This window comes from Nematolebias whitei, chromosome 5, assembly GCF_014905685.2.
Source record: "Nematolebias whitei isolate Nwh7 chromosome 5, NemWhi1, whole genome shotgun sequence".
Lineage (NCBI taxonomy): Eukaryota > Metazoa > Chordata > Actinopteri > Cyprinodontiformes > Rivulidae > Nematolebias > Nematolebias whitei.
The window spans coordinates 24889387-24903767 of record NC_056502.1 but is presented as its reverse complement, the minus strand read 5'-3'; the positions used below and the strand labels follow the sequence as shown (position 1 = coordinate 24903767).

The following is a 14381-nucleotide window of genomic DNA, read 5'->3' as shown; positions in this document are numbered from 1 at the left end:
ACCTCAACCAGTGAAGTTGTCAGAAGGTGGAAGGAATACTTTTCTGAACTTCTCAATCCCACCGGCTCATCTTTCATGGAGGTTGTTGTATCAGGGAACTTTGGGGTTAATCTGTCCATAACTGGGCTGGGGTTGCCAAAGTAGTTAAAAAAAAAAAAAAAACTCCATGGCATAAGAACTCCGGGGGTGGATGAGATCCGCCTTGAGTTCCCCAAGGCTCTGGATGTTGCAGGGCTGTCTTGGTTGACACGCCTAGGCAACATTGTATGAACATCGGGGGCAGTGCCACTGGATTGGCAGGCGGTGCTGGTGGATCCCCTCTTCAAAATGAGGAACTAGAGGCTGTGTTCCAATTATGGGGGCATCACTCTCCTTAGCCTCACCAGTAAGGTCTATTTAGGGGTACTAGAGAAGCAAGTCCAATCAATGGTCACCCCTCAGATTCAGGAGGAACAAGGCAGGTTTCGCCCTTGCCATGGAACAATAGACCAGCTCTTTACTCTCATCAAGGTCTTGAATGGTCATGGGAGATTACCCATACAGTCTACATGTGTTTTGTGGACTTGGAGAAGGTACTCAACCGTGTTCCTTGATGTACACTGTGGGGGTGTGCCGTGATTATGATATTGTGGGCCTATTGCTACGAGCAATTGGGTCCATATACAAGCGGTGTGAGAGATGGGTTTGCAAACTAAACCAAGGGACCATCCACTAAACCAACCAATGCATTCTCTTTGCAACTTACCTTCCTCTTCCCCACAACAGAATGATACAAAGTCCACAATAGTGTGTACCGGTAAGTCTCATCTGTTTGTTGATAAAATAATTATTGTACCCAATACTTTATAACATGAGGCAAACCCCTTAAATACACCGAACAGCATGGGCAAAAATAATTAGAAAGCCAATTCGCATGAAGATGAAACACTTGCTTCGTTACTATAATGTAACTGGACTGTTTCTAGATATTTGGATACTGGACTTTTCTCCAGATTTCTATCTAATGATGACTCTTTTCTTGAGCTTTGCCTGCATCTTGTGTGTTTTTTATTCCTTTTAGTCAGTTTTAAGATCCTTGGCAGGCCATGTTCTGACTGATGACAAACCTCAGAGCTGTTACCCTCTGTGATTTTCACAGTATGTGATAATAACTGTGGTCTTTCTGATCACAGTAATTACATTGTTGTTATTAGTTTCATTATCATTACTATCAAGTAAACTAAATTTCCTAATCGGCAGACATGCTGCTCCCAGGAAACCCACTGTTTTGTTGCCTTGGTGATGATTTCTGGCAGCGTTTGGTGGTCTGATGGGACCTCTGGAGATTCGTCAGCCTCAGATGTAAAACAAAAGATTTAATGCTGCTGCTTTAGGGATACATGAACCCAATCCTTGACTTCTAATTAAGTCAGTTGTGTGTTAAAGCCGGTGGGTCAAACTAATACTGTCTGACAGAGTCTATGAACGCCAGAGAAGAGCTGCTGTGAATCCTGTATAAAGAAAATGAATCTTTCATACATTTTCCTTCAGCAGAGGAGACTTTTATCTTACTTGATTTGCATTTTTTCTTTTTTTTCTTTTTGGTCACCAAACCAATTTACATTTTTATAGCATAATTAATGAGGCTGAAAGTCATTTACATTTTCTTTTTCTGTTCACCAGAACTTTGTCTGGAGCAGAGCTGATGCAGAAGGGTGGGATGCAGGGAGACCCCACATTCAGGACGACGTGTAGGTGTGTTTCTGAGCACCAGAGTGTATGGAAGGAGAGCCAAAGAACAAGGGGATTGTTAAATAAATAAATAAAGATTGAGCTGAATGTGATGTCATTATTCAACAGAGCGGAGTTGACAAGAGCATTCAGGTGCAAATAGAAGATGAAGCACCTTTACCTTCAGCTGGCTATCGCATCAGATGTGAAGAGGCAGGACTCTGGAGCAAATTACATCCTTTAAAACAACACATGGGGGAAAGGATTCGTTAAAGTAGCTTTCATTTTATCCTAGCGCACTGAGATGAAACAGCATAAATCATCACGATTTAGCTTCTGGTCATTGAGTCTAATTGTGCCAATATGTTATTATTGGCCCTGACACAAAAACTATGGCTTGAAGGATGAGTGTATTAATTTAAAAAACACAAATAATTCCTAAGCAAAAGCTACAACACTCTTTAAAAACACAAAATATACTGACAAGGAGTCTAAAAAAGTTAAATCTGGTCCTCTGGATTTTTCTACCTGAATTATTGAGCATGCATCAGGATACTGACAAGGAGGTTTGGATGGTCGTTTCTGCTGTCTCCTAATCATTGATTTTTCAGCAAGAAGAACAAAATAAAACCAACATTGAAATAAAAATCCACCTAAATGTAGTAGTGCTGTCTACAATCTCCCCTGTCTGATTAAAAAGAGAGCTGGTGAGTGGATGGTGCTCATCCATCCATCCATCCATTTTCTTTACCCGCTTATTCCATTTCGGGTCACGGGGGTCGCTGGTGCCCATGTCCAGCAATCACTGTGCGAGGGGCGGGGTACACCCTGGATGGGTAGCAAGTCCATCACAGGGACACATAGAGACAAACGAGACAAACAACCATTCACTCTCTCACTCACACCTAGGGACAATTTAGAGTTACTAATCAGCCTATCATGCATGTTTTTGGTCTGTGGGAAGAAACCAGAGTACCCGGAGAAAACCCGCGCATGCACGGAGAGAACATGCAAACTCCACCCAGAAAGGATTTGAACCGGGGACCTGCTCGCTGAGAGGCAGCAGCTCTACCAGTTGCGCCACCGTGCTGCCCCACGTTCTACATATCAGATGAAATTTAACAGATGATAGAAATACAATAATATGCCTCCACATGCATTCTAGAGTTGTAATCAAACATCATTCTTGAGGGATCTGTGGGTACCAGAAGTATATAATGGGGATGACTCTCAGCTGCGACCACACTAAGCTTAGTCCTGACATCTGTTAAATTACCAGTCACAGCCACTTTTGTGTTGGCTAAGGTGCATTAACTGTGGCTTCCATCTCAAATCAAGTTATCCTCAAAAGATAATCACTTGTAAATGTATTCATGCAACCTTCTTTTATACAGGTTAGTCTCATTGTATATCTAATGAATACTTTCTGCGAGTTTAAATAAAGTCTGTTCACTAATTCATGAAATGTGTTGCTTAACAGTTAGCGTCACAAAGCTCAGACTATGTGTTGTGAAGGATTCTCAGGTTCGCACAAATTTTTAGCTCATTATTTGTAAAATTGTCATTTTTGCGTTTTCCAGGTTCCTTTAAAATCAGATTGGCTCCAAAAATGAATCCCTTCCAGTCTGAATATTTAAACTATAGTTGGGATTTTAGGGATGGGAGGGGGTCATATCAGATGGAGCAGCCAGGTGCTGACTGAGCCCCCCCTCCTCTATCCCAGGTGCTGCAGAACAGGGAACACAGCCACATGTTTATTGATGTGTCTGACCTGCCGTCAGTACACAGTGTGTTGTACAAAGATGAGCACCAAAATACACAAAACTCACAGAGCGGAGAACAGGTGAACACACAATAGACAATCTGATAACTTTATCCTTTTTGAGGAAAAACTAAAACATTTGAAATACAGATTTTGAAAATAATCGTCCTCAACCGGAGCAGATTCTGTACAACTCGAGGAGAGAACAGCTGCTATCTCAGTCGCAGGAGGATCGGATGATTGCAGACAGACTCAGGAGTTCAAAAAAGAAAAAACATTAAGCAAAAACAAAAACTGTGTTGTGGCGGCACAGACTTACACGACGAGGGAGGGAGGGGAAAAAATCACAAAAAGGAACGAGGAGGACTGAACTTGTGGCATGAAAACCAATCATGCACTGCTGAAGAGTTCATGGCAGGAGACTGAATAAATAGGGCTGGGATGATGAGGTACTGGAGACAGCTGAACTGATTACAGACTGGGAACAGGTGCAAGTGGAAGCTGACTGGAATATCGCTGAGGAAGCTGAATGAGGAGGAGTGAGAGATGGCACAGGGGAAAGCACAGATCTGGTGAGAACAGCAGAAAACACTAGAATCCAAATCTATAGAAAACTACACATTCAGTTCAATTCAGTTTAGTTATACAAGGCCAAGGCACAGCAGAAGTCATCTCAGGACACTGAACACAAACATTCATATATATATATATATAAAGTAAGTTAACAATATTATTTATAACCACAAGGAAAAAAAATCAAAGAACTAACAACTGACCAAAAGTGCATGGACTCTTCCGTCTACTACCCTCAGGCAGACGATACAGGAGTCTGCCATCACATACAAAAAGACTAAAGGACACATATTATCCACAAGCTGTCAGATTACTAAACTCTCTGTAAATAACACTGAACAACTGGCAATAACTTTGCACCAAGCCACATGTGTGACAACTAGTATGACTAATATTAGCTGTGACAGCTAATATGTTTATTGCTGCTGCACTATGTGGCTGCATCATGTATGATACAGTATGTATGTATCTACCTTACCATCATAATTCTTCTCAATGTCATTCAGTACCTGTGCATTAACCTGTCACACAACCTGTATATGTTATGTGCAACATATATCATGCACATTTTAGCTTATACCTTATCATTTAAATTCATCCAGCTTGCACAGTTAAAATTCTACCATGTTGTTGTTTACTCTTTCTCTTTAGGTCCTTGTACATATTATACCGTAATTACTTTTTCACTTTTTGGTACTTTATTTTGTACCCTTGTTGCATGCTTTAGTATTTTTCTTGTTTGTTTGTTCTTTGTTTAGTAGCGAGTCAAATCAGTTCTTCTCATCCTGAGCATTTCATTGTCCTGCTGACCCCGTGTTAACCTGCATATGGCAAATAAACACAACTTGAACTCGACTTGAACTTGAAGTACACATATCCCGACAACAGCAAGGACAACAAGTCCAGAAACATAAAGATAAATGAGTTATTACATTTTACATTTTGTTTTCATAATTTAGTTGTATGACTGTTGAATTCTGGTCTTTTATATGAAGAGAAGAGAGTTCACATTCCAACTTAGCACTGTTTATTTTACGTCCATCTCCATCATACCTGTGGGTAACTGCAGTAACTACCTGCAGACTTGGAATACTAAAACACAGAGCCCAGATGTTTTCATTACAGTTTTTGTTAATGATTACTGGAAATACAGCGTCTCTGCACTCACCTTTAGTTTGAAATGTGACCTGTCAATCTGCATGCCTGAATAGAAGAAAATGATTTCATACCACCTTTCAGCTTGTCAAAAAAAATGCATGTTAAAATACCTTTTATACATTTTACTATACTGAGTGAGCTTAGGCTGGCCTGGTGAATTTAAAGTGAAATAACCTGCATTTAATACAAAAAGGAGCGAGTCTGACAGTGCAGCCATTGTTTGAAACCAAACTCACCAGATCCGTTCTGAATTAGAGGTTAATCTTCCCTGCATGGCTCAAGGATTATCTTCTTAAATATGAGAGCAATTACTTGATTGAAAGAACAGCTGCAGTCACTGGTGTGACCTTAACCATCACCTGGAATCCCGTCATGTCCATCAGCTACACACACTGAAGCTGCTCATGGCAAAGCTTTAAACTAAGATCTCAACGTGTAGTGTCGGGTGTGATGCTCACCCACTACCACATTCAATTTGACCTCAATAGCTGTAACATTGTCTGAGTTACAGTTTTGTGTTTCCTAGTTGGCTGAGGCAGACATCTTGTATTCAAACAATCCAAAAGACACGGCAGCTCGATGGGTTAGTGGTCAGAACAGTTGTCTCACAGCAAGAAGGTTGTGGGCTCAATCCCTGGTTTGGACCTGGGGTCTTTCTGTGTGGAGTTTGCATGGTCTCCTCATGTTTCCTCTGGGTCCTCCTGTCCAAAATGTGCACGTTATGCTGCCTTCGGGTCCAGGCCACCCTTGCAAAACAGCTCTGCAATCTCAAAGAGATTTGCCTGGGTGGATAAATAAATAAATAAAAATTACAAACCATTGCACGGTTAATGTAGTTATTTGCAAAAGCCACTATGATTGTTTGAAAACAGCAGCAGTCCTCTTTGAGCTTGACTTTGCTCAAACCAGTTCATCCAATCCAGTCAAGATGACGCTTCTCGGAACTGATGCTGTGTCTAGACCAGGTAAGATATTAACTGTTAGCAAACTTTGAACGGAGCTCCAATTCAAAAGACTTGGGTGTGGTGGTGCTTGTAATAACTCAAAGCACATTGAAGCTGGTCAGCTGGCTGGTGTGGAGGATGTGCTGCAGCGTCACTTCTTTCTTTTTCACTGAGAGCTAAAGGGTTTTCCATCAAGCTGCAGCAGGAAGATGGATTGCTGCCTGTAGAGAGGAGGAAGTTTCCTGTCCAGATTAGTGGGTTGAAGGGCGTGACTTGTGTCCCTGACTCCCCCTCCTCCTGATCAGCGCTCCCCGGAGTGCTCCAGCTCCCTGTCACACCTGAAGCTGCGCGCGGAGCTGCGGCAGGAGACAGGAGGAGCTCATGTTATTGTAACGGACTTTTATTTTGCGCACGCAGGGCGCCATGTGTTTTTAAGTGTCGCCCATCCTGCGCGTCTTCAGCGCACCATGCGCGCAGCAGCGACGCGCCCTGACGTGCCATGCTGAAGCTGAAGTCCCGGACTCTGCTGCTGGCTCTGACCGCCGTGGCCGCGCTTCTCCTCCCGCCGTCATGCCGGGGCTGGAGCGACGAGGACCTCCTCCTGCCGCCCATCAACTCCTCCACCAGGTTCCTGGCCAACTTGGAGGTGGACGTGCGCTTCTCCAAGAGGTCCGCGGAGGAGAGCGGCGACGCGTCTCCCGCGGACTCCGCCGCCTCCCCCGCGCTGCTGCAGACCCTCAGCCCGGCTCCGTCCCAGCAGCAGTGCAACGTGAGCGTGCACAGACTGCAGCCCACCTCCCTGGTGGCTCGCTGGGACAGCGGCTTCGGCTTCCAGTGTGACGTGCTCCTCTACACCACCAACAACCACGGCAGGGCCTTCTTCTCCGCCTCCTTCAACAGAGCCATCTCCCCGGTTGTCATCGAGCACCTGGGGGTCACAGCGGGTCAGCAGGAGATGAGGCTGTGCGTGGGATGCGGGATGTCCCGGTACCGGAGGTTCGGCCAGGGCCGCTCCAGGGGAGGGGGGCAGCAGCAGCACAGCGGGGATCAGGTCTCCTTCTGCTGCGTGGACTTCAGCCTGGACGAGCTGAAGGGGGACAAGAGTTGGGGTTTGAACAGGAAGCCCATCGAGTCGACGCTTGTGGCTTGTTTCATGACCCTGGTCATCATCGTGTGGAGTGTTGCTGCGCTCATATGGCCCGTTCCCATCATTGCAGGCTTCCTGCCCAACGGCATGGAGCAGAGGAGACCCAGATAACTGAACTGAGCCTGCTCTACCTGTAGCCATCAGCTGTTTCAGTGAATGCTCTTTAACCTTTAAAACTCCTCAGAGAAACCACAGAGGGAATGGATTATGGATTATTGTTCATAAGGGCCCCCTTTATAAAAGCGTCATTCATGAGTTTGTGCAGCTTTTCTACAACAGTCTTTGAGAAAACTCAAAGCTCCTCATTGCAAAATATGACATTAAACCTAAAAAAAAAAAAAAAGTTATAGTGAGCTCAAATGGTGCAATTTGAACGTTTACTCAAGTTCTTTTCTAAATGTATTCATTTAAAATTCTAAATTGCAGCTAACAGCACATTTGAATCTGCATACTTTAGTCAACAAATCTTAGAGTTATGTAAAATACATATATAATATGAACCATGCATCCATTATCTTTACCTGCTTCTTCCTTTTCAGGTCAAAGGGGTCACTGGTACCCATGTCCAGCGTTCACTGTGCGAGAGACGGGGGACACCCTGGACAGGTCACATCAAAATTGTCAAGACATCTTGATCTCAAACAGCTTTTTGTTGACCTACTTTTAGACACTTCGGCTGTTTCCGTAGGTAAAGAAACGCACGGTGGTTGACAGCTGTTTACAAATTGTTGCTGACTACTTTTTATTTCAAGGAAACAATTGTGAGTGACAGTGTGAGTGGTTGTTTGCCTCAATGTGTCCCTGTGATGGACTGGAGACCTGTCCAGGGTGTGTGATAGCTGGATATGGACACACCAGTGACCCCAGTGACCCAAGAAGGAAGAAGTAGGTATAGATAATGGATGGACCAATCACTGATATGAGAAAATAACGGAGTGGATTTTGTTTCTTTACTTTATACATTTTCATCCTGACTGATCTTGACGTCATTGCAACGAGCACCTTTACAGCAGGCTCACTATTTGGCGACTTCAAGTGTTGTATTTTAATTCAAAGATGTCATCGTTTTGCTTTGCTCAGCTTGCTTCAAAAGTTAAAACACACTTTGCTTCCAATGGCTCATAGTGCTAACTTACGGTTAACTTACTGGCAAATGTTGGACATTTAAAACCTAAACTGTGAAGAAACGAATACAGCATTTGATTTGGCCAAAATGCGAGTATGAGCACAGCTGTTTTGAAAGTTAATTCTTTAAAAAGTGAGCACAAGCTCATGAATAACTTAATTATAAAGCGTTATTAAAGCCGTTGTATTTGGGCCTTCATTATGAAGTGGTGTTGGATTATTACACTACAGCCAATATAATCCATACTGGGACCAATGTGTTTGTAAACCCTTGTAGGCCTTCTTCTATAGATTCTGTGAGCTGTGCAATCTTTTCTCTTTGAACAGTGCTTTTAAAGTTTTTAATCTTTCTAGACAGGTTGGTTTTTTTGCCTTATATGTAGGACGTTTGCACTGAAACATAACCTCTACAGTGCTGTCTCTATAACTTAGAATTCAAAATAGTATAAAGTACATTTTTTTAGTTCCCCCACAGTAAATCGAATATTTATGAATCATATACATAGGCACAGATTTAATACTTATATTGTTATATTTATAAAGTCTAGTTCATAAAATGTGTTTATTTGTATTAATGTTATTTTAAATGAAAATAAATTACAGACTTGATGAATTTTTTACCTGTTCTTTGTGGTTAATTCATATTTTACAGATTTATTCGCACAAATTGCACTAGAAATGTTATATGAGCACAAACAGCCAATATTCATTTTAGATTTTGCAAAATATTTGTTGATTCAGACAAGAAAAATAAACAAAATGTCTTATCACTTACATGGGCCCAATTCATGAATTAAAAAAAAAAAAAACAGGTCAAGGAACAGAATAAACAGAATTAAGACGTGTTTTCTTTTTAATCCAGTCCACCCTTCAGTTTAATAAACAGACTCTAGAAATGACTTGTTTTAATAAAACTGTCCTCATCTCCATCATTTTTCTATTACTGGATGCCTTTTCTCCTGTGAAAGAGAACTCATATTAATACAACATACTCCTTTATAACATATTGATCAATGTAGAAAAACACAGATCCATCTCTTCATGTCATCTCTATAAAGGATACTCGACACATGGAGTCACACAAAGTCTGGCCAAGGTGAAAAGACTCATTCAACCCACTCCTTCTGTGTTTGGTCAAATTTGTCCATTTGAAATCCTAAAGGAATACTACTTTAAACGATTGATCAGGACCAAGTCATTAAAAATATGACAAAATAATAAAAACAGGTATTCTTTTCTTTATGTGACATTCAAAGTGTTGCTTTGCTCCTCCACCTCCCCTCTGTTGGATCTCACACTCCAACATGCCTTCTGGCAGTGACTAAGAAATCTATAATCAAGAAGTGTTTAACACATATACTTTGTACATTAAAAAATAAATAAAACTGGTTTATTTTAGTGGGTGGCATGTGGCTCAGTTGGTAGAGCTGCTGCCTCTCAGCGAGAAGGTCGTCAGGTCGAATCCTGGTCTTTCTGGGTGGAGTTTGCATGTTCTCTCCATGCATGTGTTTTTTTTTCTGGGTACTCCGGTTTCCTCCCACAGACCAAAAACATGCATGTTAGGCTGATTGGTAACTCTAAATTGTCCCTAGGTGTGAGTGAGAGAGAGAATGGTTGTTTGTCTCTATGTGTCCCTGTGATGGACTGGAGACCTGTCCAGAGTGTCCCCTGCTGCTCACACAGTGATATGAGCGCCAGTGACCCATGTGACCTGAAAAAGAAGAAGTGAGTAAAATATGATGGATGGAGGGATGGAAAACAAAAGGCTGAGGAGGCAGCAAAAAACACCAACTAGAAAAAGCTCTCAAAAAACTCAAGGAGGCAAACATGAAAAGCAAAAATACTCGAAGGGAAAAACCATGAATGCACTGAAAGCACAATGCACAGACACAAATGAGAAAAAGACACAAGGGAAACTAATGAGGGAGAAAAGACAACACCTGGAGAGAGACGATGAGGATCAGGTGAGAGTGGGAGGGGCAGGACCAGAACCATACGAAGGGGAAAAACACTGAGGAAGCTGGAAACAAGTCAAACAAGAATCATAGAAATACTAAACACAAAAGACACAGATCATGACAATATGAACACAAAGAACTGGGTTTACAATTTAAATATACTGTATGAAGAGGGGTGGAACAGGAATAACATTAGGATTGACTATTATAAGCAGAACAGAGCTTAACTTACTACAGAAGATAAAAATCATAGACAATAAAATATAGAAAAAAATATGTAACCCCAGCTGAACACGCAAACTCCATCCAGAAAGGTCCCCAGATTTGCTCCAGCAACTTTCTCACTGAGAGGTGACAGCTCTACCAACTGTGCCGCCTGTCTTGTTTCTCTGAGTTATATTTATCTCATAAAATATTATATTTATTTCCAACAAGCACATGTGCAATGACAAAACTAAATACCCTCTGGGCTGCATTTTGGTCCTCAACACATTACAAATTATGTACCGATCAGATAATTATTATGGAATTGCTAACAAACAAAACAGAATAGGCTTTCTTGTTATTGCACTGAGAGTACAACCGGAGGCTCCACCAGAGTACAAACAGTAATAACATAATCCAAGCATAGACATAAAAACACTTAAAACAAGATTATTCAAAAGTCTAGTTATTACAATAACTTTCTAGATGTTCAACATTAACAAGACTTGTATTGCACTAGTTGTCTTTTATTGCACTTATTTAGTTCCGTTGTTGCTCTTGGATCTGGTGGCACAAGCTCTGAGCGCCTCACAGAAGAAGGAGAAGAGATGAAGGCATGGGTGGTGCACGTATTTTAGGATGTTGTGGTTTCTGCAGCGGCAACGGGTTTATGAAGACGTCTTCCAGAGAAGGTTGTGTGGAGCCGATGATTTTCTTAAATGTTTTTATTTTAATACACGTTGGAGACTTTTCTCATCTGCTTCTGTGCAATTTGCATACCACCCTGTTGCCCAGTACGTAACCACACTCTCACTGGAGCAGTGGTAAAAGGCTCTGAACAGCTCCGCTGAATGGTTGCTCTTTTTTTGGTGTCTGTAGAAAGTGTTGAGCCTGTTTTCAACCATGCAGGGACGAGGGATTGATTGACCAGTTGAGGTCACCAACGATGTACAGATACGTGAAACTGGAGCCTTGCTCCATGTCCTCTTCACTGATAGTGAGGGGACTGTGGACCCCATGGCGTTTACTGAAGTACAAAATGATATTTTTGGTCTTCTTCATATCGAGGTTGTTGTCTACACATCTGTCTGCCAACCTCTCCACCTCTTCTGTGTGCTGTACTACGTTATTGTTTGAAATCAGTCCTATTGCTGCTGTGGCCGCTGCAAATTTAATGATGGTGTTTGTGGAGTATATGGGGGCACAGTCGACTGTATATAGTGAGTGCAGCATCAATTTGAAGACGCGACCTTGTGGCACTCCTGTGTTGTGTGTTAAACGGGTGGAAAGATGTGCGCCGAGTCTGCAGGTGCTTGGAAAGGAAGTCCTTAATCCACATATACAACGTGTTACTGAGACTCATGCCAAGTAGTTTAGGAAGCAGTCTGGAGGGGATAACTGTGCTAAAGGTAAAGCTATAGTCAATAAAAAGCATTCTCACGTATGTTTTCTGTTGGTCTAGGTGGGTAAGCGGTCTGTGGAGGCCAGCAGCAATCGTGCCTTCTGTTGATCTTTGAGCTCTTTAAGCATACACATGCTTGATTTGACGTGTTTCAGAATTAGTGTCACCGTATCAGAAAGGTTAGACCCGGGAACACAGACCACGAGGAACTCAAATAAAACTTAACCTTTCAAAGCCCATGGGTCTTTCTTGAAATCCCTGCTCGAAAAAAGAAAAACATGCCCAAATAAAGGTGAGTATTTCTTACCAATTGCAAACTGTTTAAATCATTATGGTATCAAAATAAAGCTAACATGATGAGATTTCATCAGAAGTGTAAAACGTTATTGTTTGACAGAAAATGAGGATGGAACATAGAACTGCCTGAAGTTTGTCTGCATTATAGAGTATGTAACCACTTCAAAAATATATTGAAGAAAACTAAAAACTCTAGGAAACCATGAATCGTGGACATTACGTGCACAAAGATTAATGCTGCTATAGTAAACTAGAGCAACGTTAGAGAGGAAATAGCATTTTCCCATTTGTCACCAGACGACATATCTCTGCAGTTTGGCACCGTCTATGATAAATGATTTTTTTTTAATTACTTACTAAACATATTTACCTATATTTAAATACATGCTTGTTTTTGTAGTTGTTTTAATTACCTATACATTTATTTATTAATGCATTCAAACAAAACAAAAAACAGAATACAGTTGTAATATTGAAAATGATCAGTGCAAACTTAACTGGAACATTTCACCTTCACGTTTTAGAGCATCTACAATTGCAGTGTGGATTTTCCAATTTACAGGCTGCAATTTAATGCCTCATAAATCTTCACACAGGCAAAAGAAAACTGATGTAGAAGCTCCATATTTATTTTACTTCATTGTGTCTTACTGCTATCCTAAAATAATAACACTAACACGATGTTCAGTATCTGATTTTCTAACCTTATTAGGAGCCAGAATTCAGTTGTCGTGCTGATCCAGCTGATGATCGACTCTGCGGTCCTGAAACTGTTTAACTTCGCTGCAGCTTGCAGAGATGTGCCGCTGAGCTGACTCTAAATGTCTATCACCACATTTTAATGTCTGTCAGTTCCACTGCTGGAATTAGTCTTGATGCTTGCAATAAAATCTTGATTCCTGCAAAAGATTATTTAAAAAAAGACTATGCTAACAAGCCATATCATTCATGACCGACTCCACCAGCTTCAACACAAAACGCTAACACTGACAGAGATTTCTGCAGGCCTGCATGTTTTGGTCCCACACACTCTACAACAGCATTGTGGTTGGTCAATTTTCCTGTCAGTTACTGATCAACCTCATTCTGGAGAGTCAGATCGAACTAAAGCCTTCTCTCAAGAGAGAGAAATCCTAATCAATGAGAAAGCTCCTTCAAATATGTTTCTGCATAGAGACACAATTTTTAAAAGATCTGATTGAATAACTATATTTTCAGGAATCATTTTACAGAAAATAAGAAAAATTTGCAAAAATAATACACACACACCAAAAAAATTAATAAATAAATAAACCAGCAGATGACATGTCCAAAGTTATGTTCTCTGATGAAAGTAAATTTTGCATTTCCTTTGTAAATCAAGGTCCCAGAGTCTGGAGGAAGAGAGGAGTCATCTGCTGGTGTTGGTCCACTGTGTTTTCTGAGGTCCAAGGTCAACGCAGCAATCTACCAGGAAGTTTTAGAGCACTTCATGCTTCCTGCTGCTGATCAACTTTATGGAGATGCAGATTTCATTTTCCAACAGGACTTGGCACCTGCACACAGTGACAAAACTACCAGTACCTGGTTTAAGGACCATGGTATCCCTGTTCTTAATTGGCCAGCAAACTCGTCTGACCTTAACCCACTGAAAATCTATGGGGTATTGTGAAGGGGAAGATGTGAAACACCAGACTCAACAATTAGAAGAGCTGAAGGCCACTATCAGAGCAACCTGGACTCTCAGAACACCTGAGCAGTGCCACAGACTGATCGACTCCATGCCACGCAGCTTTGCTGCAGTAATCCAGGCAAAAGGAGCAACAACTAAGTATTGAGTGCTGCACATGCTCATACTTTTCATGTTCATACTTTAAAGTTGGTCAACATTTCTAAAAATCATTTTTTTAATTGGTCTTAAATAATATTCTAATTTTAGGAGATACTGAATTTGGGGTTTTCATTAGTTGTCGATTATAATCATCAACATTAAAATAAATAAACATTTGAAATATATCAGTCTGGGTGTAATGAATGAATATAATATACAAGTTTCACTTTTTGAATGAAGTTACTGAAATAAATCAACTTTTTCATGATATTCTAATTTTATGACCAGCAC

General features: G+C 41.2%; 1 protein-coding gene across 1 annotated transcript; it reads left to right on the top strand.

The window, feature by feature from the left end:
* The first annotated feature begins 6619 nt into the window (after positions 1–6619).
* Positions 6620–7405, top strand: LOC119410151 (transmembrane protein 158). The gene has a single exon (XM_037677060.1). It carries the CDS (start codon positions 6647–6649, stop codon positions 7403–7405), a length of 759 nt encoding a protein of 252 aa, XP_037532988.1. The 5' UTR covers positions 6620–6646.
* The last annotated feature ends 6976 nt before the right edge of the window (positions 7406–14381 follow it).